At 37.5% G+C, this 21,832-nt stretch overlaps 4 protein-coding genes across 7 annotated transcripts; 2 read left to right on the top strand and 2 right to left on the bottom strand.

Moving 5' to 3' along the window:
* Nucleotides 1–13: 13 nt before the first annotated feature.
* On the bottom strand, nucleotides 14–4,134 carry LOC119997869 (amino acid transporter AVT6A-like). Of its 3 annotated transcripts, none has more exons than XM_038845096.1 (6): nucleotides 4,008–4,134; nucleotides 2,952–3,450; nucleotides 2,518–2,670; nucleotides 1,780–1,983; nucleotides 673–1,138; nucleotides 14–442 (listed from the first exon to the last, which is right to left on the bottom strand). In XM_038845096.1, exons 2-6 carry the CDS (start codon nucleotides 3,370–3,372, stop codon nucleotides 304–306), a joined length of 1,383 nt encoding a protein of 460 aa, XP_038701024.1. In that variant the 5' UTR covers nucleotides 3,373–3,450; nucleotides 4,008–4,134; the 3' UTR covers nucleotides 14–303. The 3 variants fall into 3 exon arrangements, with proteins under 3 accessions (XP_038701024.1, XP_038701022.1, XP_038701023.1); XM_038845094.1 differs by lacking the exon at nucleotides 4,008–4,134 and adding an exon at nucleotides 3,831–3,987; XM_038845095.1 differs by lacking the exon at nucleotides 4,008–4,134 and adding an exon at nucleotides 3,540–3,769.
* A 1,453-nt stretch (nucleotides 4,135–5,587) lies between these two features.
* On the top strand, nucleotides 5,588–9,863 carry LOC119996725 (WPP domain-interacting tail-anchored protein 1-like). Of its 2 annotated transcripts, none has more exons than XM_038843464.1 (5): nucleotides 5,588–5,743; nucleotides 6,698–7,296; nucleotides 7,697–8,595; nucleotides 8,768–8,965; nucleotides 9,263–9,863. In XM_038843464.1, exons 2-5 carry the CDS (start codon nucleotides 6,732–6,734, stop codon nucleotides 9,449–9,451), a joined length of 1,851 nt encoding a protein of 616 aa, XP_038699392.1. In that variant the 5' UTR covers nucleotides 5,588–5,743; nucleotides 6,698–6,731; the 3' UTR covers nucleotides 9,452–9,863. The 2 variants fall into 2 exon arrangements, with proteins under 2 accessions (XP_038699392.1, XP_038699393.1); XM_038843465.1 differs by having other exon boundaries at nucleotides 5,599–5,743; nucleotides 6,713–7,296.
* A 130-nt stretch (nucleotides 9,864–9,993) lies between these two features.
* On the bottom strand, nucleotides 9,994–13,695 carry LOC119996723 (pentatricopeptide repeat-containing protein At3g02330, mitochondrial). Its single transcript, XM_038843463.1, has one exon. The coding sequence runs from the start codon at nucleotides 13,609–13,611 to the stop codon at nucleotides 10,987–10,989; it is 2,625 nt and encodes an 874-aa protein (XP_038699391.1). The 5' UTR covers nucleotides 13,612–13,695; the 3' UTR covers nucleotides 9,994–10,986.
* A 108-nt stretch (nucleotides 13,696–13,803) lies between these two features.
* On the top strand, nucleotides 13,804–15,329 carry LOC119996726 (E3 ubiquitin-protein ligase RING1-like). The gene has a single exon (XM_038843466.1). It carries the CDS (start codon nucleotides 13,946–13,948, stop codon nucleotides 15,068–15,070), a length of 1,125 nt encoding a protein of 374 aa, XP_038699394.1. The 5' UTR covers nucleotides 13,804–13,945; the 3' UTR covers nucleotides 15,071–15,329.
* Nucleotides 15,330–21,832: the final 6,503 nt, after the last annotated feature.

Genomic DNA, 21,832 nt, shown 5'->3' with positions numbered 1-21,832 from the left:
CGTATCAGCCTGATAGGCTGATACACATTTCAATTTCCAGAGTTCATTCCAGACTTCCAGTACACACAAGATACAAAAATCAAGTCCAAACAGTACAACAAATGCATATGTGGAGTCCTGGAGGAGAAGATATCCACAGCTCCATCCACTTGTTTGACAACAATATTTTACACATTTGGCTGGAATGGAATGCTCATCTTATTCAAATCCAAACATAAGATAGACCCTTCCCAGAAAAACCGGCTTTTCTGTTTCTGCCAAACAGGTTTCTCCATGAATGCAAAGGAGAAGTAACATGTCGGATCATTCACGAGGCGACGAATTCCTTTTGAACAAGGCATAGGCATCACTATATATGGCTATCAGGTTTGAGGATACAGCCAGGACAATCATGAACACACATAACATCTTGTCTCTCTTTGTCGCTATGTTGTGACGATCCCTGCAACACCAAAGAGAGAGTACCAAATTCAGAACATAAATTCCCTGCACCCTTGCCACAATTATTTGCCAACATCTTTCACAAAATAGTGAAAGCAACCAGTTTAATCATTTGTTTCCTTAGATATATTTATATGGCCCTTAAGTTTCACGAATACCAGCATGATTCACATGGTAATATAGGAATGAAAAGGGCAATTAAACACGACATGTAAATCCAAAAACACTCACCCAAGAGTAATAGCAGCAGGAAAAATGAACCCAAGACACACTGCAGCAGTTGCTCCTGTGAACTGGAACGCATCCCAGATGCTGGGTATGCAATTTGCACCCAAGAAGATCATAGTAATGAGTACAGTGGTCATCAAAGCGAATCTCTTATTGTCCAAAACCAAAGGCTTAGCTGAGGGAAAGAGCAGGCCATCTATGTTGAGGCGCAAAGGGAAGAATACAATGGGAAATACAAGCATCAAATGGGCAGCATAGCTCACACGAACAGCATCATTAAGCAGGGAACCATAGGGTATGCCAAGATCAGTGTCAAAATTAGCAAGAACATCATCCAGAGTTGATTCACCAAATAAGAGAAATCCAAACACACTTGTCAAGACATAAACACTTGAGCATAAAGCAAGTGAGGCTCGCACAACTCCTTTTATCTGAGTAGAGTCCTCAAGTTCATTATCAATAGTGTGAACTGCAAACAAAGTGCTTCCAACAATTAGTCCTTGTCAATAGAACATTCCATTTCAAAGTTCAAAAGAACATAGTTACACTTTAAAGCCTAGTCACTAAATGGGAACTGTGAACCCAAGGGGGCTCAAGAGATCAAAATTCCCATTTCGGCGGCTACATTAAATTTGTTGGCTTGGTCTAATTACGAAAACTGTGACCAGAGAGACAGTTGTTGAGAAATATTGTACTAGAAAGCACCAGTAGAACATTGGAAGAAGATAATACTATAAATGCATTTGAAATAATGATAAGGAAGTGCAAGAACCTAGGTTAAGCAAAATTCAGCAAACACCTGGATTCATTCTCCATCAATATCAACAGATAAAAAAAGTTTTATTTGTTCAATAATGATGCAAAACCAAAATAAAAGGAACCAAACAGCCTTTCAGAAGGCAAGTGAAACTAAACAGTTTGAGTGGGCATGGCACAGAATAATGCTTAGATGAGAAAATGATTATTTCTGAACAACTTGAAACGTGATTTCAGTCCAATTTGAAACATGACTTCAGATTAGGCCCGCTGACAAACTATTTATAAATTCTAGTAGAGTGGCAATAAATCTAAACAAGAAGAAACAGAGTAAAGAAGAATTTGCTTGTATACCATTGTAGTGGCAGATGTATGCAGTGACTAGAACAGGAACTGCGGTAAAGAGGCTCAGCAATGATGACAAATCAGTAACATTAGGAAGCAATCGTGGCATTGCTACATTTCCACTTATCAACTTCATGATTGTTATTCCCACGGTGATAATGAGAAACACCAGCGCCAGACCAACTGATAACCCAGATGTGAAACTCAAAGAATCTGCAATCATACAAAGACATATTTGGTCTCCATGCTAACTGAAGCCTCACAAGGCTAAAAAAAATAATGCAATAAATTGCATCACCATCTATGCAACTGGAATCTTAAGTGAATGGTTGGCGTAAAAAAGGGTTATGTTCCTGAATTCCACATGCCAAAATAATAAACAGGATGTTCAAAACAAGAGAATAAGCCAACAGATCTACAAGTTTGAAAGCATCACATAGACCATATTTCACAAGGTATCATGCAAAATACTACAGAAATATCTTTTCAAAACCTTTTGAAATAAAGGTTAGTAGTTAAAATTGAAAAGATAAATAAATTAAATGGTTATAACTTATAAGGCCCAAAGCATTTTAGGAAAAGTAACTTAAAGCCACCACTGGCGAAAAGAGATAAACTACAAGCTGCCATCTACATTTTCTAGGTTTTATCGCTGTGTAACTTGTGTCAATAATTAATTCATACATAATAAACTGATCTCAGGAAAACTCACTAATTGCTTCTGTCAAATTGAGGCATAGTACTGACCAATACGTTTGAAGCATGCTAAGGGAGAGAAAATTGCTAGAGTCGTAACAAGAAGAACAAAGGTACGCCCATTCCACCAGTGTGCTCCAAACCACCCTTCAAGGAGACCCGCATGGTGTACTCCACTAGACGATGTTCCAGAAAGCACATCACCTACAAGTAATCGATGTAAATTCATGCCAGGCATGTACATATTCAACATAATGACAAAGAATATAAATCTCGACAAGTGACAAATTAATTATGTCTATTGTTGAATCATGTATCAAGAATACCAATATCAAAGCCACTCATTTAGTGAACCAGATATCCAGAATACCAATAAATATCAAATATCATGAGTACCAATATCAAATGAAAATATCCCCTTTAACGAACCAGATATCCAATAAATATCAAATAATATTTATGCCAAACAGTAGAGTATAGCCTACCGATTATAATCATGTAGACAATGAGTACACCAATGTTGTTGACCATAACAGATATCTGCAACAATATCCTCCCAACTTTTCCAAAAGCATCCCCCATTAGGGCTCCATACGAGTGTGTCTTTCCAGCCCGGCTAAATCTAAGCAACAGTTCAATCGAGGACTCGGTCAAGAAAGCCATGAAGATAATCATGGCAATTCCAAGACCAAGGCCTAACACTTTCATGGTGGCAGGCAAGGCCATGATTCCAGCACCAACAATTGTTGTTGATAAATTGAACACAGCCCCTGTAAAGGAAGCCCCATTGAACTCACCAACTTCCTCCTCATGCCTTCTGGGAAGTAAGGGGGCTTTCTCATCAACAACTTGTTTGCCCCTCCTTGATTTATTCTCCTTCTTTGGAGCAAGATTTCCAATCGTCATGGACAAATATTTGAAAATTCTCAAAATGAACGGAAAATATATAGGGCAGTTCAACCACGTAGGGTGCCTTAAATATACCTGCGTGCATAGAGACTCAATATTAGCTCTGAATCAAACATAATTCTTGTAATCGAGTCAGAAGACTAACTTCAATTCACAGTCCTAACCAGTAAAAATTCGAGCTGAAATATAACAGATTCCAGAAGAACCGGTTTCTCTTTCTTTGTGGCTATCAAGAAAGTTGGATCTATTATAACCAGTCCCAATTCAACCCGCAAAGAAACCAAATTGTAGAGAGAAAAATATTCAGTTACAGGCAGTTATAGACGGCATTTAGAATAAAAAGGTTAGATATTTCAAATGGAATCAACAATACAATCAAACCCAATTTCTAAAACTGCTAAATTCAACAAACCCAGATACATATATCCACAAATAATGCAAAGCACCAGACCAACCTAATCACAGAGGAAAAGCGACAACTGATGAAGACCCAGAAACAGGACTATCAAGATTGAGAAAAAAACCGAAGAATACCCAGAAAACGTTCAATAGAAGAGGGGACAGATTCCTCTCTATTTCCCTATCTTAACTTTGATTTTATATAAGAAAAAGAGAGACGGGACTATACGTACAAAAAAAGACTCGTGTGGTGGAATACGAATTGACCCAGAATGAGACTTATGGAATGCAAGACTATACAAGTGTTGTTTGATAATTATATAGGCGAATGGCGAGGGGAGGATGGTGGGCGACCCTGATTTTCTTGGTCTTTTGTCTCGTCTCTCCAAAAAAGACGATAGAATTCAGAAATTACTCGTGCATGAGCATCCTTTAGCCCGTTAAATGGGTAAGATGACCAAATTGGAAGGTACCGTACAGCAAAAATTCCGTTCACTCCTCATCATCACCTGTCAAAATTATCATAATATCCTCAAAAGAAATGGTTACACGTTATAAGAACAGTAAAAAAGGTAGAAGAACTGAAGAAGAAACAAATTGCAAAAAATTCCAATAAAATCCAACGTGTAAAACGGGAAATTGATTAGTGAACAAAAAAAAAAACAAACCATAATTATATGGTTGACCACATGTACATCAGCATTGTTCCACCTAACAAAGGTTGGCGTTCAGATTATGCATTGCAATTTACTTCTCTTTTGATTCTCAATGCAAGGCAATAATTGAAGGTAGAGAGTTCTAGAGACTACCTTGGCACTTGACCGATTGTTGTTGGAATGAATACTCTTGTGGTCACGCGTTGAGTTTTTACTCAATTTATCACGTCGTCAGGTGATAAATTTCAGAGCGTACGAACCTGACGACACTGGTTTAGGTTCATTTCAATGTTCAAATGACAAGTTTGTATAATATCGTTCGACATATACTTTAGTACGTTTATACATTTACGTGCAAGTGCAACATTAACACTTAATTAATAGTACTATGATTGAAAGAATGGTTAATTTAATAAATGCATCATCTTTGTCAAATTGAAGTTGACATATTAAGTGAAGTGGGTTAGAAACTAAGAATCAGCAACCATTATTCATCCTTTTACATCAATCCTAATAAGCAGCCGAGTCATTAGTCATTAGTGTTAATTTAATCAAATTATTTCATAAATAAACTTAGGGCTGTGGTTGTGCCAACTGGAAGCTTAAGATCCACAAGGTATCTAAGCAAGAAAATTAATTGGTAAGTTTTGGTTAATAATATTTAGATTAAATTAACAAAGCTTGATTACACCTGTGTTGAAATGGATTTTGTGACCTCATCCTCATTAGTTGAATCTTCATCACTGTGTGCTTTTGTCTCGGTTATCATCATGACAAGTAATTTTGCGGTTCTGATTCAGAAAGGTGGGGGCCCATGGGCCCAACTAGCCCACTAGAAGTCATCTATAATGGAAAATTTCATGATTTCACTATCAAAGGGTCGGCGACCGACCCGGACGCGAGGACCCGCCAACGAGAGGTTTTTATTTGTAGTATTTGAATAATGAAAGCGAATTTATAGTCTTTAATTTATGAAGGAGCTTGTGAGGTCACTGGGCCGAAATATTTTTGCTATTTGTGGGCCTTTCTTACTCAAAAGCTCTAAGCAGGATCACTCTGGGCCCAATTCGACTAATAGAGTGAGCCCAAAGAGGTCCAAACCCGAACCCAGACTACGGTTACGTGACGCGATCTTGAACCGACACTGCGACACATGTCTATAAATCCCTAGTTATAGGACCGATTCACAGTTTTGAAGATTGAGATTTAGTTAATTAACAACTAATGTTCATGTGAACCCCATTTGGAAGAGAGATTTAATGCACAAAAATTATTCCTTTTCGTTTCGCTAAGCTTTCGTGCTCTGTCAAAAGGTACGTAGAGAACTTTCATCCCTGTTTGTGTTTGTTTTTGTTGTTGTTGAATTTGAGGTATTGTATCTCTTGCTTTCTCGAGAAAGTGATGGAAAATAATGCAAATTAGTTACAGCCGTAGGGTGTGGGGGCTGATGGAGAAATTACGAGATGGATATGTTTTAGTTTTGGTTTATTGACTGTTTCTGGAATCGTAGAAATATGTTCTTGTTGATTTGTGCGGTATCTTGATATGGGTATCTGTTGTTTGAAGCGTTTTTTGATGTTATATGAGGAGTCCAGAAGGGTTTGGCAGTTTGGCTATTCTTAGTAGATGTGAATGCAAACTTTATTTTGTGCATGCTTTAGGCGTCGCAATATGCTAAGGAAAATTAGGGGAATAAGTTTGAATCATTTTGGGGGTGTTTACTAGGAAGTAATAAAAAATTCATTATTGGATGATTTTGGTTTGGATAAATCTGCAAGAGATCATTAAATGCTTGCAATGGATCGTGAGTTAGGTCTATAACTATTGTGAAAGGGAGGAGAAGTATTTATTTACTTTGGAAGGTTATGTTATTTTTGACGGCAATAATTTGTCTGCCTTTGTATAAGAATTACGGAAACTCAAATTGAACAACAAGGGTTTTGAATCAAAATTGCACATAAAGGTCCAGCTATTTCTTCTTCTATACACTTGAAGTGTTTTCCAAACTTCAAGTTATAATTAGTTTAGATTAGATATTAGTGTTCTATGTTGATCCTTTTTCCAGATTGCCTCATTAAGTTTATAAATATTGCTACAGGGATGCGGAGCATTTTTTTTTTCCTTTTATCTTTTTTAATTTCTGGATTTGAAATCCTTGTTTAAAGATTAAATGAAATATCTCTATATTCTCTTAGTTTGCAATTTTAATTTATGGCCCTTTCATCTCTTTTGCTTTCCTGAATAAATTTTTGTTTTTTAATCTTTAGTTGATCTGGAACCAGCAAAAACTGGAGCACTGAAATGGATATGAATGGCATGCATGGCTCAAGTGTTTCCGATGATGTTAATGCTGGTGATTCAGAGTTAGAGTCAAATAAAGTTGACTTACTTGTGGAGGTCTCGTCTAATGGAGAGACTATTGGAGTTCTAGGGATTGCAAATGAAATCTTAATGAGAACGGAATTGGATTTAGCATGTTCTTCAGAGAAGCTAGTTAACTTAAATGTGCTTATGATGCATGTGGCAACCAGAGAAACTGATTTTGAAGCATTTGTTTCGGATAAAGAATACGCATTAGATGATTCTGCTCATAAGGCCGCCCTGGAATTTGACCTGTTATCTGGAATTTTGGATTCGGAGGTGGAAGAACTGGATACACTCATGGCTACACTGCAAATAGAAGTTGCAAATGTACGTGAGATGATTTCTTCCTCCAAACATTCTGTAGATGCTTTCTTGGAGGCGGAAGAAAAGTTACGTGATTCTGAAGAAACATTGAAGCAGTCACAGAATCAAATATTGGACATCAGGATGCAATCATCGAAGTTCCAGAGGATACTGTCATGTCAGGTTGGGGAAGAAAACTGTAAGCTGCCTATCTCATTTAGTAATTAAATTTGACATATAGTAATTACATTTTATCCATATTTATATTTTGGGGCATTAAGGGTCGTAATATGAGAAAAAGAACTTTCTGATATTTGTAAAAAGGTCGTCGGTCTGTGCTAGTTCTGAAATTTGACTAGGTACAAAAATATGGAGAATTTGACTGTCGAACTCAGAAAAAAAGCTTCCATCTCCTTCCTCAATCCCCAACTCCCAAAAGTTAAATAATGAAGCAGTACACAAGCACATGTTAGGAGCATTTAAATAGTTAACTGGCTGAATTTTACAACTATGCAGCAAGCATTTTTGCCAAAGAAGGAACATTTTTTTTCTGTGATTGTTTTGCACTTTGGTACTTTCTAATGTGCGCATGTTGATAGGGAATGGTGACAAAGGGGGAGCATCTCCAGAAGATGGCCGGTTTTTTAATTTGGACAAAAACCTAAATTCTGCTGAACAACGAAGACATGTTCTGAGGATGCTTGAGAAATCTTTGGCAAGAGAAATTGATCTTGAGCAAAAGTTGTCTGAATCAAGACAAATTGAAGAAGAGCTCAAAGTAAGACTACTCTCTTCGAAACAAGAAGCATTCTTTATTCAGGAAGAAGCGACAGATGTTTATGAGAGGCTGTTTGAGGTAGAGAATGCTGCTGAGGTTCTAATGGGAATTTCCAAAGATTTATTGGGTCAACTTCAGATTGCTCAGTTTAATTTAAATGGTTCAGCTCATCGAGAATCTCTGTCAATCTCGAAGCTTGAGGATTCAAAACAAAAATCATATGAAGCTGAAAGGAGAGTAAATACCACAGAAGAGAAATGTAAATCATTAGAAGAGACTAGCAAGGAACTTAATGAAGAGCTTAAAGTCCTTCGTGATGCATCTGAAAAGGTTAATTCACTTGAGAAGCAACTGAGGGAATCTGATTTCCGGCTACAGCATGCAGTGGCATCTGCTGAGGCTAGTCAGGAGAAGGAAAACATGCTTCACTATGCAATCAAAGATATGGAAAATTTAATTGAGGATCTGAAGTTGAAAATTTCAAGAGCTGAAAGTAGGGCTGACAGTGCAGAGGACAAGTGTATCATATTATCTGAAACTAATGCAGATCTTAATGAGGAACTGAGCTTTTTGAGGAGTAGATTGGAATGCCTGGAGGCATCTCTGAACCATGCTGAGGAAACAAAAATGGCAACTGCAAAAGATATTGGTCTTCGGACAAAAGTGATAACTAATTTGTTGATTCAATTAGCCATTGAGAGAGAAAAACTTCATAAGCAGGTAGACTGGCTTCTAACCTATATAAAAAGTCATCTAACTTTTTAACTGGAATTCTCATTTTGGACTTTGGATTTTGTTGAGTTTAAACATAACAACTATGCCATCCAAATTTACTATTCTCCCCTTCTCTTCTTCTCATAAAAAAGATGCATAATTTTTATGGCATGTGCAGATATCTTCATTGGTAATGGAAAACCAGATTTTGGTAATGAAGCTACAGCAAACAAAAAAGGTTTCCTCTGTTGTTAGTAGCCATGATGATCGAGGCTATAGTAAAGAATCCCATTTCACTAAACCCAATGTGACTGCTGGACCTGGTGCAAGAGAGACTAAGGAGGAAGAAAACGAATTCTCTGCTACTGCTTCTGAGGTATGTGCTTCATATTTCACACGTATGCATAATAAGCTGGCTCTCATGTTCATCAGCTAGAAGTGGAAGATCTATTAGTCCTCTGGGCTTTTGTTTCTATTGCTTCTAGAAATCGTGCTCCAAATAAGAGATATATTTCTGTGACGTCTGTTTGATATAGAAGCTATTAGTTTTCTAGTGTGGTTGGATAAGGATCTGAATTCTTTTGGGTACAGGGAAAAGTTGCTAGTTTTTTAAGTGTATTCTCGGAAAGTGAGAAAATTTTGTAATGTACTTATTTTTGTTTTCTTGCTACAGAACAAGACTGAGAAAAATGTCTCTTCTGGTGAGACAGAGGTAGCGCCTACAGATTCTGTATTTGAGCTTGGGAGGGTGAGGAGAATAGATGCAGGGGTGCTTAACTTCAAGCACTTTCTAATTGCAATACTCTTCTTACTTATTTCCTCGGCAGTTTACTTACTTCAATTAGAAAAGTGCCCATTTTGATGGTCTCACAAGAGTTCCTCATTTACCGACTATGAGAATTCCGCTAATTGACTAAAAGGGCAATGCAGCCTGTGTCGATGACAGTTTTGGATTGGTCAAGTGATCTTGATGGTTGTTCCTCTGGTCAGGTTGGACATATGTTGCATATTGTAGTCATTCCGAACATGAAAGATCGCCCTTTCTGCCTACTGTTGATTCAAGAGAAGTTATATGATATCCCGATCTTATCTGAAGCTTTTACTATTTCTATGAGATGTGTATCTGTTGTTGATCACCAACTTCATAGAGGAGTTTCTCTGTTGAAACAATGACTATTTACAAATTAGTCTGGATTCTGGCTAGGAAGCTGATGTATAATAAGTCCACCGATATGGATTCAATGAGTCGATGAAAATATGATCTTGAATGGCAACTGAATATAGTAAATTTTCATTGATTTTCACATAAATTCATGTAGCCGATCTTAAAATTTTGGGATAAGGACTCGAAAGATGATGTTGATTTTGGTTGATAGAGTATCAATTTTTACAAGATTGTGCTCATTCGCCCAATTTCCATCTGGAGAAAATAAATATGGGGTGCACAGGCAATTCATGGTTCCTCACTGGAAGGAGCATTACGCAGCACAATATAGCTTCAGCTTCCTTCACATCTGTTTGTTTTCAGAACCAAGTATACAACTCACAAGCCGCATAAATATGTTAGGTTACAACTTTTCACGTCATGATATGAAGAAGTGTGCAAGTCCCAAACTGAATCCGCCAGGGTAGTTAGTGGTGTACCCCTAAGAACATTCTCAGAGCACAATATAGTGAGAACAGTCTCAGAGCATAGCTTGACTTGTACTGTGATGATTGCTCCATACAGGGGTAAGGCTGTTAGGCGCTTTGTCCTTTGGGTGCACAACCAGATGGAAAGCTTTTCTTTGTTTCTCATTCAAGCACTAGGAGTGCATTTTCGAAGCTGATATTCGAAGCTGGTTTGGCTCAGAATGCTGTCATTATGGAGCCAGTTTCTTCTTTGGGCTTGTATACTCTTCGATGTAGTTAGGCTGAAATCTCATATTGTGCCATTCCTCATGCCCAACCTTTTCATGAGACATACTCTCGTCCAAACTTTTAAACCGTATGAAATCCTTATGCAGCTGTTCCTGAAAAGGAAAGCATGTCAGTGATAACATGCAACTAATCCTCAAGCAACATAGATCGCTCAATATCCTTTGCAGAATACTGACTCTCATTCTCTTATTGTTGCAGACAATTTGTTAGGACGGCAAAGAATGAATTCTTATGTTGGCCAAGACCCCATGTAGTGGATTTCCAAAGTATTTCTTTACGAATTCATATAGGTAACCCGAAACTCCTCTAGAACCCCACCAAGAAACGAACAGCAGGAAGGTCACTTGCTAAGGACATAAGGAAGTTAAGCAAAGATGATTGCAGAGGGAAGTGAAACCTTTCTGTTTGGGACAAAAGCAATGATGAAGATGTAGGCCAGAAATCCTAAACCCCAAGTTTGCAATCATAGAAGCGAAACTATAGATTGTGCATGCAGGTTTGGAGATCTCCTTGTTGCTCTTCTTCATCTGCTTCCTCATCTAGCAAAAAGTCAACACTAGGTACATATCCCACCCACTTCATCTCACCAATGAGCAAACCAAGCTTCTCATAAATCTCTTTGCGTCTTGGATGAGCCTTGTCCCCAACAAGAAATGCATGTACCTGATCTTTTACCTCAATCCAGCTGCAACCTGGCTCCTTTTTGAGCTCATTATGCCGCATTAGCTTCCTCATTTTTGAAACTCCCCCCCACATGCCTGAATCAGCATAAATATTTGACAGAAGAATATAAGCAGAAGAGTCTTGTGGCTCCAACTGCAAAATACAACTTGCTGCTTTCTCTCCCACCTCTACATTTCCATGGAGCTTGCAAATATTAAGCAGGGTTCTCCATGTAACAGCATCAGCTTCAAAAGGCATCTCTTCTATAAGTTTTAAAGCCTTTGCAATCTGGCCCGACCTTCCTATTATATCCACCAGACAGGAATAATGCTCTAGCTGAGGATCTAAACCATAATCGGTTTGCATTGTATCAAAATAATGCAACCCTTCCTTGACAAGCCCCATATGTGCACAAGCTCGAAGGACTGAAACAAAGGTTGCATGGTTTGGCTTCAAGTTGTTAAGTTTCATAGCTTCAAAAATTTTAAGGGCCTCTTCTCCAAGACCATGTTGAGCATAGCCACATATAAGGGCATTCCATGTCACGAAATCCCGCTTAGGTGCTTTCTCAAACATTAGTTGAGAATCTTGCATGTTTCCACACTTCGAGTACATATCAACAAGAGTGCTGCATATATATACATCTGATTGTAATTCTAGCTTGATAATATGAGCATGGATTTGCCTCCCAAGTTCCGCGGTAGCCAAATTGGCGCATGAATCAAGAACTGCTGCATAAGTGAAGCGATCTGGCTTTACACCCTCTTCCAACATCTGAGAAAAAAATGTTAGACCGTTCTCACTTTGATTTTGCAGCGAGAATCCAGAAACAATGGCATTCCAAGAGACCGTAGTTTGTTGTTCTGTTCTGCAATGGACCTTCTCTGCCTCTTCCATCATTCCACACTTGCAGTACATATCGACGAGTGCACCTCCGACAAATGCATGCAACCCCATTCCAGATTTTATTATTCTACCATGTATCTCCATGCCAGAGTTCAAAGCTTCCCGACTTGCACAAGCTTTCAAGACACTGCCATAAGTGAACTCATCAGGTTCCATCCTTGAAAGCAGCATTGCAGCAAAAAGGTACAGTGTTTCCCCCTCATATCCATTCTGCTCATGAGCCGCAATAATGGCATTCCAAGAAACAGCATCTCTTTGCTCCATTTCATCAAATACCCAAAAAGCTTCAACCATACCTCCACATTTGCCATACATGTCCAAAATGGCATTTGCCACGCATACATTTGACTTCAAAGTACTCTTAACCGCCAGTCCGTGTACTTGAAGTCCCTCTACACCCCGTTTGATTGCCGCACATGCACTAAATGCTCCAGATAAACTTATTTGATCAAACCCAATACCAGATTTAAGAAGAAGCTTAAAGAACTCTATAGCTTCAATTCCTAGGTTATTTCTGACTAACCCAGTAATGAGGGCATTATAAGATTGCAAATTATGTTTCGGCATCCAGTTAAATAGCTTTTGAGCATCCAGAATACTGCCACATTTTGCGTACATATCTAAAGCCGAAGTTGATACAATGACATCTGGTCTATAGCCGTTCTTTACTGCATGGCAATGCAACTGAGTGCCCAACCTCAACGCATATAACCCTGCACAGGACCTAAGAACACTGGCATAAATAGATTGACTAACCCCAATTCCTGCCCCTTGCATCTCTTTAAACAGTTCGAAGCCCTTAATAAACTGATTGTTTTGAACACAACCTGCAATAATAGCACTCCAAGAAACTGAATTCTTTTCAGGCATTTCTTTAAAAGTACAGAGGGAATCATCCAAATTCTTACATTTGGCATACATACCTAGTAAGGCACTCGCAGTCACTACATCACTATCAAAACCCATTTTAACTGCAAGGCAATGAACTTGAATCCCCAAATCACAGTCTTCAAAAACAGCGCACAGTTTCAAAACCACTGCCAAAGTTGCCCTATCAAAAGCACCGCCTGCTTTCCCCATCTCCACAAAAACATCAACTGCTTTCCCATTGTCACAGTTCTGTAAGTACCCCGAAATCATCGAATTCCACGACACAATATCTCTTTCAGGCATTTGCTCGAAAAACTCTCGAGCAATCCCCATTTCCCCACAACCTGCGTACCCAGAAATCATGGCATTCCACGAAACAACATCCCGTTGAGGCCTCTCATCGAACACCTTGTGCGCATAGTCCAGAGAAGAACATCTTATGTACAACTGAATCAAACAATTGGTGACAAAGATTGTTGGAGTGAACCCAGAAACAATCATGCGAGAATGGGCTTGTTTTCCAGGATTTAGAGCTTGCCGATAGGAACATTCTTGGAAAATGTCAGAGAAAGTCTTGATCTGCTTGGTGGGTAGTGTTGCGCAGAGTCTAATGATAGAGATTTTAGAAATATGCTTAGCGTTCAATAGAAGCTTCAAAGGCATTGCCTTGGCGCGTCTTACGACCGTTAGAAGTCAAGTTTATGATTTGTTATTCGTGTAAGTGTAATAGTTAATGAGTTGATCACGCCTTATTTTTTCTGTTCCGTATCTGATAGGACTATGGTCTATAGGAGTGAAGAAATAAATAAATTTTTTTTTAAAAAAATGATCAATCGGTTATTAACCGTGGCAAAATCGCAGATCAAGGGCGTATTTCGCTTATACAGAACCTTGCGGCATCGAATCAAATTTCTTCACCCATTGAAATTCAAAATAAACAGACCTCTGGTAATCTCAACGACATTTCGTCGAATGAAATACAAGCAATTCATTTGCAATGGCTGAGCTCTCGATCCCACTCTTCTTTCCCCAAGAAGACCCATCGTCGGACCTTGAAACCCCAACCCTAGCTCCTTTTCCCATTCTCCCGGACAACCCCTTTTACGCTGATTCTATCTCCGACTCCGGCCGCGAGTCCGATTTCCTACCGAACCTTCCCGATAACCCCTTCTACGCCGACCCAGTCTCCGCTGCTGAGTCCGACTTTTGTTCTGATTCCGTTCTTGGGTCAATCGAGGATTTTTACTTGTGGGGATTGGAAGATGAGAGTCAAGATTCGATCTTGACGAATCTCGCAGACGGGCCACCGCTGTTTGTGCCCGAATCACGCGCCGATTCGGGGCTTAGGGTTGTTGGGATCGATTCGGAATCCGATCCGGACCCAGAACCGTACAATGGGGTTATTGATATGGACTTCGGGGACGACGATACTGGCTGGACGGGTCGAGTCCACCATTATTTGGAATCAGGTCTTGATACTGTCTGGGACAACCTTTTCGAACATCCCAGCCGATCGCCACCACGAACGACCACTAACAACGAGGAATCGGGGGAATGGGAAGAAATTAATCAAAGAATCAACGAGGAATCGTCGTCGTTATCATCACTGTCTATTTCTTCGGCGACTATTTCGGCTCGAGAAAGCGAATGGGAGTTCTTGCTGTCAGTCAACATGAACAATCCTGGTTTGAATACGTTTTCCTTTCAATACCCAAATGACAGTATTGATGATTCGTTCTCTTTGGATGATATACTTTATGAGGTCCTTTTTGGGCAATTTCCGGACAATGAGGATGAGGTTGTTTGGAGGGGAAGCCCACCTGCGGCCAAAATCGTGGTGGACAATCTCCCAATGGAGGAATTGGATGAGGAAGCAGTTTGTGCAGTTTGTAAGGATGATATTTCAAGGGAGGAAAAGGTGAAAAGGTTGCCTTGCAAGCATTATTTCCATAAGGACTGCATTTTACCTTGGTTGGGGATTCGCAATACGTGTCCCATTTGTCGGTATGAGCTGCCTACAGATGATCTTGAGTATGAGAGGAGGAGGACAGCGGAGAGGACTGCTAGCGAAGATTCCAGGGAAGGTTTGCAACATTTCCGAGACTTCCAAATGTTTCAATGAGTATCACTCTCCACTGTATGTAAATACTAAATACTTTATGTATTCGTGAGTTACTTATTGTCTATCTTTACATGGGATTAGATTTTGTCATGCAGAATAATTCTGCTATAATTGAGCATAAATTATTCTATGCTCGTTAAGAATTGGTAAGAAAGCTAGTTTACATGAGCTATTTATTTATTTTGGAGAGAACTAGTTCATATGGTTTGAGATTGATTGATAAATCATATATAATATTTTGATCAATTTTCGGGTGTTAGTGGTATATATATTTCACCTTCAAGAATTGGGTTATGGCCTTATGGGAGCGGAAGAAGGATAAACAATGTCTCAGTTGTTCACAGTTATCTTGTTAATTGTCTTTTGCTATTCTTTTTGCTGTCTTGCTAAGGTGATATTTGGAGCCTTTGCTAATGATTTTCAACTGCATTATTTGTATAGTTTAGGGAAGATATGAATTAACTCAAATTAGTGTGATTACTGTACATAATTTGATTTGTTCTCTGATCTCAGAATCGTAATGTGCTTCTGAGCTTCTGTGCAATAACAGTTTCCATGTTATTTTGTGAGCGGAGTTTTAGCCTTTTAGGACAGGCTTCAAAGTGTTATAGTCTTTAGGCTGAAATCAATGTGTTATGCCACTCTGGCTCTCTTCCCCGGTTCCCTCCTGCTTCCCTAGTCCCTCTTTAACGCCCCAGCTCCTCTTCACGTCTTAAATGGGTATAGATTTTGGTCGAATTTGTTGTTCTATTCCTTTGTAAGTGTTTTCTGGAGTGTAGTTTTCTCTGAGAGGAACATTCGAGGATTTTTACATTTGTGCGAATGATGCTTATAGATTTTTCGGCTGGTCATCATTGAGTGTTCATTCTACATAACGTAGTTGGTTCTAGTAGTTTCTATGATATATTTTACCTCCATCCCCATTTTCTGCTAAGCCCACCTTGGGTCTCAATCTTTTAGGTGCTGTCCTTGTGTCGAAACTGCTTCTTTGCATATGGTTCCATTCGAAGTTGCTCAAACAAAGTGAAACATATGAGACTACATCCATGGTTTGTCTTGAAGTAAAGTTCCCATTCGCTGCTTTTGTCTTGCACACATCAAAATGTGATGTATGCAATCTTAACTAGTAAAAAAACCAGTGTGATTGAAGAGTTCTAAAGAAAAAATGATGAATGTGTGTGCATATGCAAACTAATAGTTTGCAGTCACATACTCGCATTCATTCAACATAAGTATATGGAAGCGCCTCGGCACTCGCACTTGTAAGCTGCTAGAATCATTCTACTTTTATGTTTGATTTGTTTTTTAAACTAACATATGTGATTTGCATTAGCTGTATGTATAATGGCAGGGGAAGGGTTTTGTCATTTGTGATAGACTCTGTTTCTGGGTTTTGCGAATTGTAGGGGAATAATGTCCAGAAGAAAGATCTAACATTGTTTGGTCATATATGAATTGATGGATTCCGTTTATGTGGGCCTACAACAGTTGGAATTTACATTTCCAGAGCTCAATTCACAAATCTTGGCAGGCCCAATCCATTACATGATCCTTATTAAAAGGCTTTGGGGGGAGGGGGGGTATGTATTTGAAAACAAGAACTCTCTCTCTCTTTTTTTTTTTAATTTTTTATGGCATTTGAAAACAAGAAGTTGCCACAATCCAGGCTCTGCACTACTATTGTAGTCAATGTTTTTGAAAAAGCAGAAAGAAACAAACTAGTCATTTTCATGAATGAATGAATGGAAATCCATGGCTCTCATTGTGGACCTCATGGTGTCCACACAAGGCAATCAAACAAAGCACTCAAAATCAAACCCACTATGTCTCCAATTAAAACCCTTGTTGTGGCTGAACTTTGGTTCAATCTTTCTTCAACCTAGTTAACCCTTCGAGATACTTTTAATGAGAGAGAGAGAGAGGGGGGGGGGGGGGGAGGGAGGGGTGGGGACTAAAAGAAAGAATTATTACTTCAATCATATAGGGGTTGAAAGTCATTTAGTAAGGCATGTTTTGTGATGGTGGTGGTATTCTATTTATTTCATGGCTAGTTAATTACTACTTCATTCTTTGTTATTTTTGGCTACAACTTGTCGTCCAGAGCCTCCCCCACTTTGCATTGTCTCTATGTCTTTATCCATGGTAATGTCATATATATGTCATGACAATTTGAAATGGTGCCTTCACCATTGATATGAGACAACCCCTCCTACTATCTTGCTCATTTTGTTTGCCCTAAATAGTGAAAAAAAAAAAAAAGAAACTCTTGTATTGTCTTTCAAAGGGAATATGAAGTATGAACATTCTAATCGATTTCAAACAGACAGAGATGAGCTTCGAACTCGAGATTTTCAGAGATTCTAATGTCAGTGCTCTTAAAAGTTCAAATTCATAGCAACGACCATGGTAGAGCAAGACGTTATTCTCGCCATTGAAAACGATAAATCTTTGGATCAAAGTTTATTGCGACATTCATAAGGGGAAATAAAAAAAAAAAGAGCTATGAATAGAAAGTAAAAAAAACATAGACAACTAACAAGTGGAGGAACAATGTCTACACCAAAGGGTGCATATCGGAACATACCATATCTTGATAATTATATAGCTATATATTTTTCATTATTGATCAAGTGAAATTTACCAAAATATTTATCACGCTTTGATGATGAAATACATGTATTCCACGATTTTCTGAAAATTAAAGTATACCAATTTTAAAAACAATAAAAGGGAAGGTCCCATTTTTACTTTAAAAAACCATTACACACACCTTCATTATCCACAATTATTAGTGGATACAGAGACCTTTAATTCTTCCTTTACATACAACGTAAGCCACATGAATATCCAGTAAAGTCTTGCTCTAAACTGCACCAACTTTATATATTGTCTAATTTAATAAAACTTTGATTATGTGTACTAAACAATCATTTTTATATGCAAAATTGAGTGTTTGCTGATGAATGTTGTATATCCACGAATCCCTAAACGAATCTAATGACCTCATTAAGTTAATTATGTAGAATAATTGCAAGAACAATGTATGATTTGGTAGTGGAGGTTGAGGGGCTGAGCTTTCATGTTTTTTGAGTCCAGATTATAAATTGCACCAATCCAATACTAATCCAAACAAATTAATATTCTAATTAAGGAAATGTCAATTTTGTTTCTTGGTTGCATGTCATGACCTTGTTAAAGAATATAACCCTCATTCGAGTGATCGTGTAGTGATAAATCTCTATGAAGTCAAACTATGTGGGCTCGAAAGATCATGCTTTGTGATCACGGGTTATATTTTGACCTATCTTATCCTGTCGTTAAGTGAGAATTGAATATAACAATGAGAATAAATTTAAGTAATCTTTGGATATTAACTTGCCAAGGTGTCATTTTCTTCTTATATTTTATTAGCAAGTGAGAATTCATTGATTTGTCATTATTTGGTGTTGATGAATCAAACAAAAAGAAAAGATTGATCCACACACATGATTATAAATTGGAGATTGTATAAATACCCAATTCCCCATCCAACAAAAATTGGTGTAGGTAGCCTTAGTGGGGTGCACCAATTGTTCAAAGTGACAACTCCTCTCCCCCAATTTTACAAGTTTCCTTTGAATGATGCGTGAAGCCAAAAAACCCACATTGAATTGACGCGCTATGCAATGGGGAGCAAGATTTGTGCACTAGGCACCCACACGCGCTTGTTAGGAAGGACCCACTTGTACCTTCTAACGTGCGCTCGCGTTTTCTTTCTCTTCTACTTTGCTACTGCTTCTATTTTTTTTTTTAGCAAAAGTTAATTTAATTTTCCATTTAAAAGAAATAAGCTATAATTCGCATATGATATTTTCCTCTCCTTTAGAGAGTAATTATTTACTAGATAGTAATTTAACCGAATTCTTAAACCGCTTAAGTTTCGTGATAAACGGACGAGAGTGCGTGAACTACAGAGGCTTCTTCCTAGTTTTTCTTGATAAACATCATATATATTAACAAAAGCAGAGGGAACAACAAGAAATAGCAATCACCCACAACATGTGCAATTTATTTTTTTTTTTATTTTTTGGCCTTTGCCTACCTATGTTTGTAATAAACTCATAATTAATTTTGTGGTGTTACTTTTTTTTGAAAAAGAAGATTTTTGAGGGGCAGTTCAATCAAGTACCCTTCCGTGCATAACCCAAATTGTTAATCTAGGGCAATTGTCTGTTGTGGAGGTACTTTACTTACTTCTCTCTTCCCAAAATGCCCCTTGATTTTGTGGTTATGTGCCCTATTTGAAGGCTATTATCGTAATGTTGTATGGAGATGGAATATGCTTTTGATAGCTAGATGATATATGTACGTTTAGTAGATGGTAGATCAGATTATTCGTTTACATTAGAGGATGAGAGTGTTTGAGAGGACTCAATGAGCTGTCCAAAGGTCACGCTCTCAATTACCAAAAGAAAAAAAAGATAACGAGAGTGTTTGAATTTAATTACGATTCCTTCTAATTTGAGGATCAATATTGCTAATGCAACATTTCTATAAATCTTCAACCACATGGATCCTAACAAACGCACTCTCGATCTTGCACTGTAATTTTAAAGTCGTCATATTTCTTCTCAAATTTGAAATAATTTAAACCATTAGAGATGATCGAGTTGACTGGAGATGAATCACGAAACGCAAGTTCAATTCCCGATCATATCAACACATTGAAATTTTGGTCGTAAGAAGAAAACTGAAACCATTAAGAGATGAAGAGAATTACACAAGAATATTGAAATGGGTAGAGTCAAACTAATCTCTATCCAATTACGAAACATAAAAAAAATATCTGAAACCAATTAATTAGGAAAGTAACATAATACAGTATATTGATGAGCATTGACCAATTATGTGCAAGTCATCAGGTGGAGTAGCACTATGTATGTACAGTACAAGTACAAAAACAATAACAATATTGGACCAAAAGACATACCAAGTCTTTTGGACTATTCATACACCTTTATATACAGTATACAGTCACTCTCCCCCATAAACAATATATAAAGTGAAATAGATAACTTGGGATCAAGACAGACAAGAAAAGGAGTGAATCTATTTCTATCTAAGAGCACGTATTAGTTTCGTTCTCTAAAACACAAATAAACTATCACTTTCCCCCAATTTTAAAGATTCTCTTTCCCCCTATTTTATAGATTCTCTATCCAATCCATTGTATCAGATTATCTATCATATTCTCTACTACATTAAAATAATATTTCTTTCTCTTTTCTTTGGTTATTCTATTAATATAAATTACTTCTATTTAAAATAATAAATCAATTCCATTTAAAACAATAGATAATTTTATTTAATATTAATAATTATATTTAAAATAATAAATTAATATTATTAAAAATTGGAGAATTTTTTTTTATTTCATAATATGGGAAAGAAGAGATATTGTCGGAGAGCAAAAAAAGTGAGGAGAGAGAAAAAATGTGAAGAGAGAGAGGGGAGTGAGGAGAGAGAGGGGAGTGATGCAAAATTCTATTTTTACAAATTTTCTATAATGATTCTTTATTTTATAGACAGATCTATATTTAAGTAATCTGATGTGTAATGATATGATTGACCATTTGACAGGCAAAGCAATATTGAGCCCCCCCTCTCTCTCTCTCTATATATATATATACACATATAATGTTCAATTCAAAACTTTTTTAATTTAGTGGACTAACTCTGTTAAGTACATCCATACCACCACCACCACCACCACCACCACCCACCACCAAATAATGAGATCATCCCCACTCAACTCTTGTGGTGACTCCGGCTAAATGTTGTTGCTAATTTTAGTGTATAAAAGCAAGTGTTCTTGAGAGCTCAAATTGGTAAAGTGGAGTAAAACACTCAAAATCCACTTAACAATGTAACCCCACGAATTTGGAAAGTGTTGAGTTTGATTCTTATTGAAAGTAATACTCTTGTGATCACACGTTAAGTTTTGGCCCAACTCACATTTATCGTCAGGGTAAGAAATTTCTTACTTCAACAAATATATAAAGGGGGTGAGTGAATTGATAAATTATCATGCAACCAATTTTCTTGTGAAAAGCATATATGCATGACTTAAGCTAATTTATTTTGTTTTCCCTGTAATATCTATGTATTCAATCAGTCATAATCCATTTTTGATTTTTCTCTCTCTCTCAATAAATATCAACTTGCACGTAAATAATTCCTATGTTGAAGGGACTGAAGCAAATTAATCAAAGCAGAATATACGGAAGATTTTTGAGTTACTTGTGTGATTGAAATTTCATATTGGTCATATATATATATATATGTACGGAAGATGTTAGACGGTTGATATGCACAGATGGATCCATAATTTATAGATAGACCCAATGAAGATTTCAAATTTTGTGCTACATTTGTGTTTGGAGATCCAAATTTATCACATGACTCACTAGGGTACTTGTGAGACGATCTAAGTTATCCAATATCTTCATTTGGGTTTGAAAAGAGGTCCACCAACGATCACAAATTGTTGAAGAAAGAACAAGATGTTTCTTTTGTCCCTTCCAAGCGATCGGAAAATGCTTAAGTGGATGTTTTTAAGGGATTTCCTTAAATATATGTTCGAAATTTTGAAAGATGAAGAAGAAGAAAAAAAAAATACCAATTGAACAAACAAGTTAAAGTGAAAGTTTTTCAGAACAGTATGGTGATTAACCTATCTCACACCGTTTTGAACGCAGCTCAAGTACCACTTTAATGAGTACT

This window comes from Tripterygium wilfordii, chromosome 4, assembly GCF_013401445.1.
Source record: "Tripterygium wilfordii isolate XIE 37 chromosome 4, ASM1340144v1, whole genome shotgun sequence".
In the NCBI taxonomy this organism is placed as follows: Eukaryota; Viridiplantae; Streptophyta; class Magnoliopsida; order Celastrales; family Celastraceae; genus Tripterygium; species Tripterygium wilfordii.
This window is presented reverse-complemented; position numbering and strand designations above follow the sequence as displayed.

Excerpts from the sequence above, each read along its gene's own strand:
- LOC119997869 (XM_038845096.1), bottom strand. The coding sequence starts at position 3,372 with ATGACGATTGGAAATCTTGCTCCAAAGAAGGAGAATAAATCAAGGAGG. Across the intron at positions 2,671-2,951 it reads TGTCTACATGATTATAATCG|GTGATGTGCTTTCTGGAACA; the intron begins GTAGGCTATACT and ends GATTACTTGTAG. Across the intron at positions 1,984-2,517 it reads AGCATGCTTCAAACGTATTG|ATTCTTTGAGTTTCACATCT; the intron begins GTCAGTACTATG and ends GTATGATTGCAG.
- LOC119996726 (XM_038843466.1), top strand. The coding sequence starts at position 13,946 with ATGGCTGAGCTCTCGATCCCACTCTTCTTTCCCCAAGAAGACCCATCG.
- LOC119996723 (XM_038843463.1), bottom strand. The coding sequence starts at position 13,611 with ATGCCTTTGAAGCTTCTATTGAACGCTAAGCATATTTCTAAAATCTCT.
- LOC119996725 (XM_038843464.1), top strand. The coding sequence starts at position 6,732 with ATGGATATGAATGGCATGCATGGCTCAAGTGTTTCCGATGATGTTAAT. Across the intron at positions 7,297-7,696 it reads TCAGGTTGGGGAAGAAAACT|GGAATGGTGACAAAGGGGGA; the intron begins GTAAGCTGCCTA and ends GCATGTTGATAG. Across the intron at positions 8,596-8,767 it reads GAGAAAAACTTCATAAGCAG|ATATCTTCATTGGTAATGGA; the intron begins GTAGACTGGCTT and ends TGGCATGTGCAG.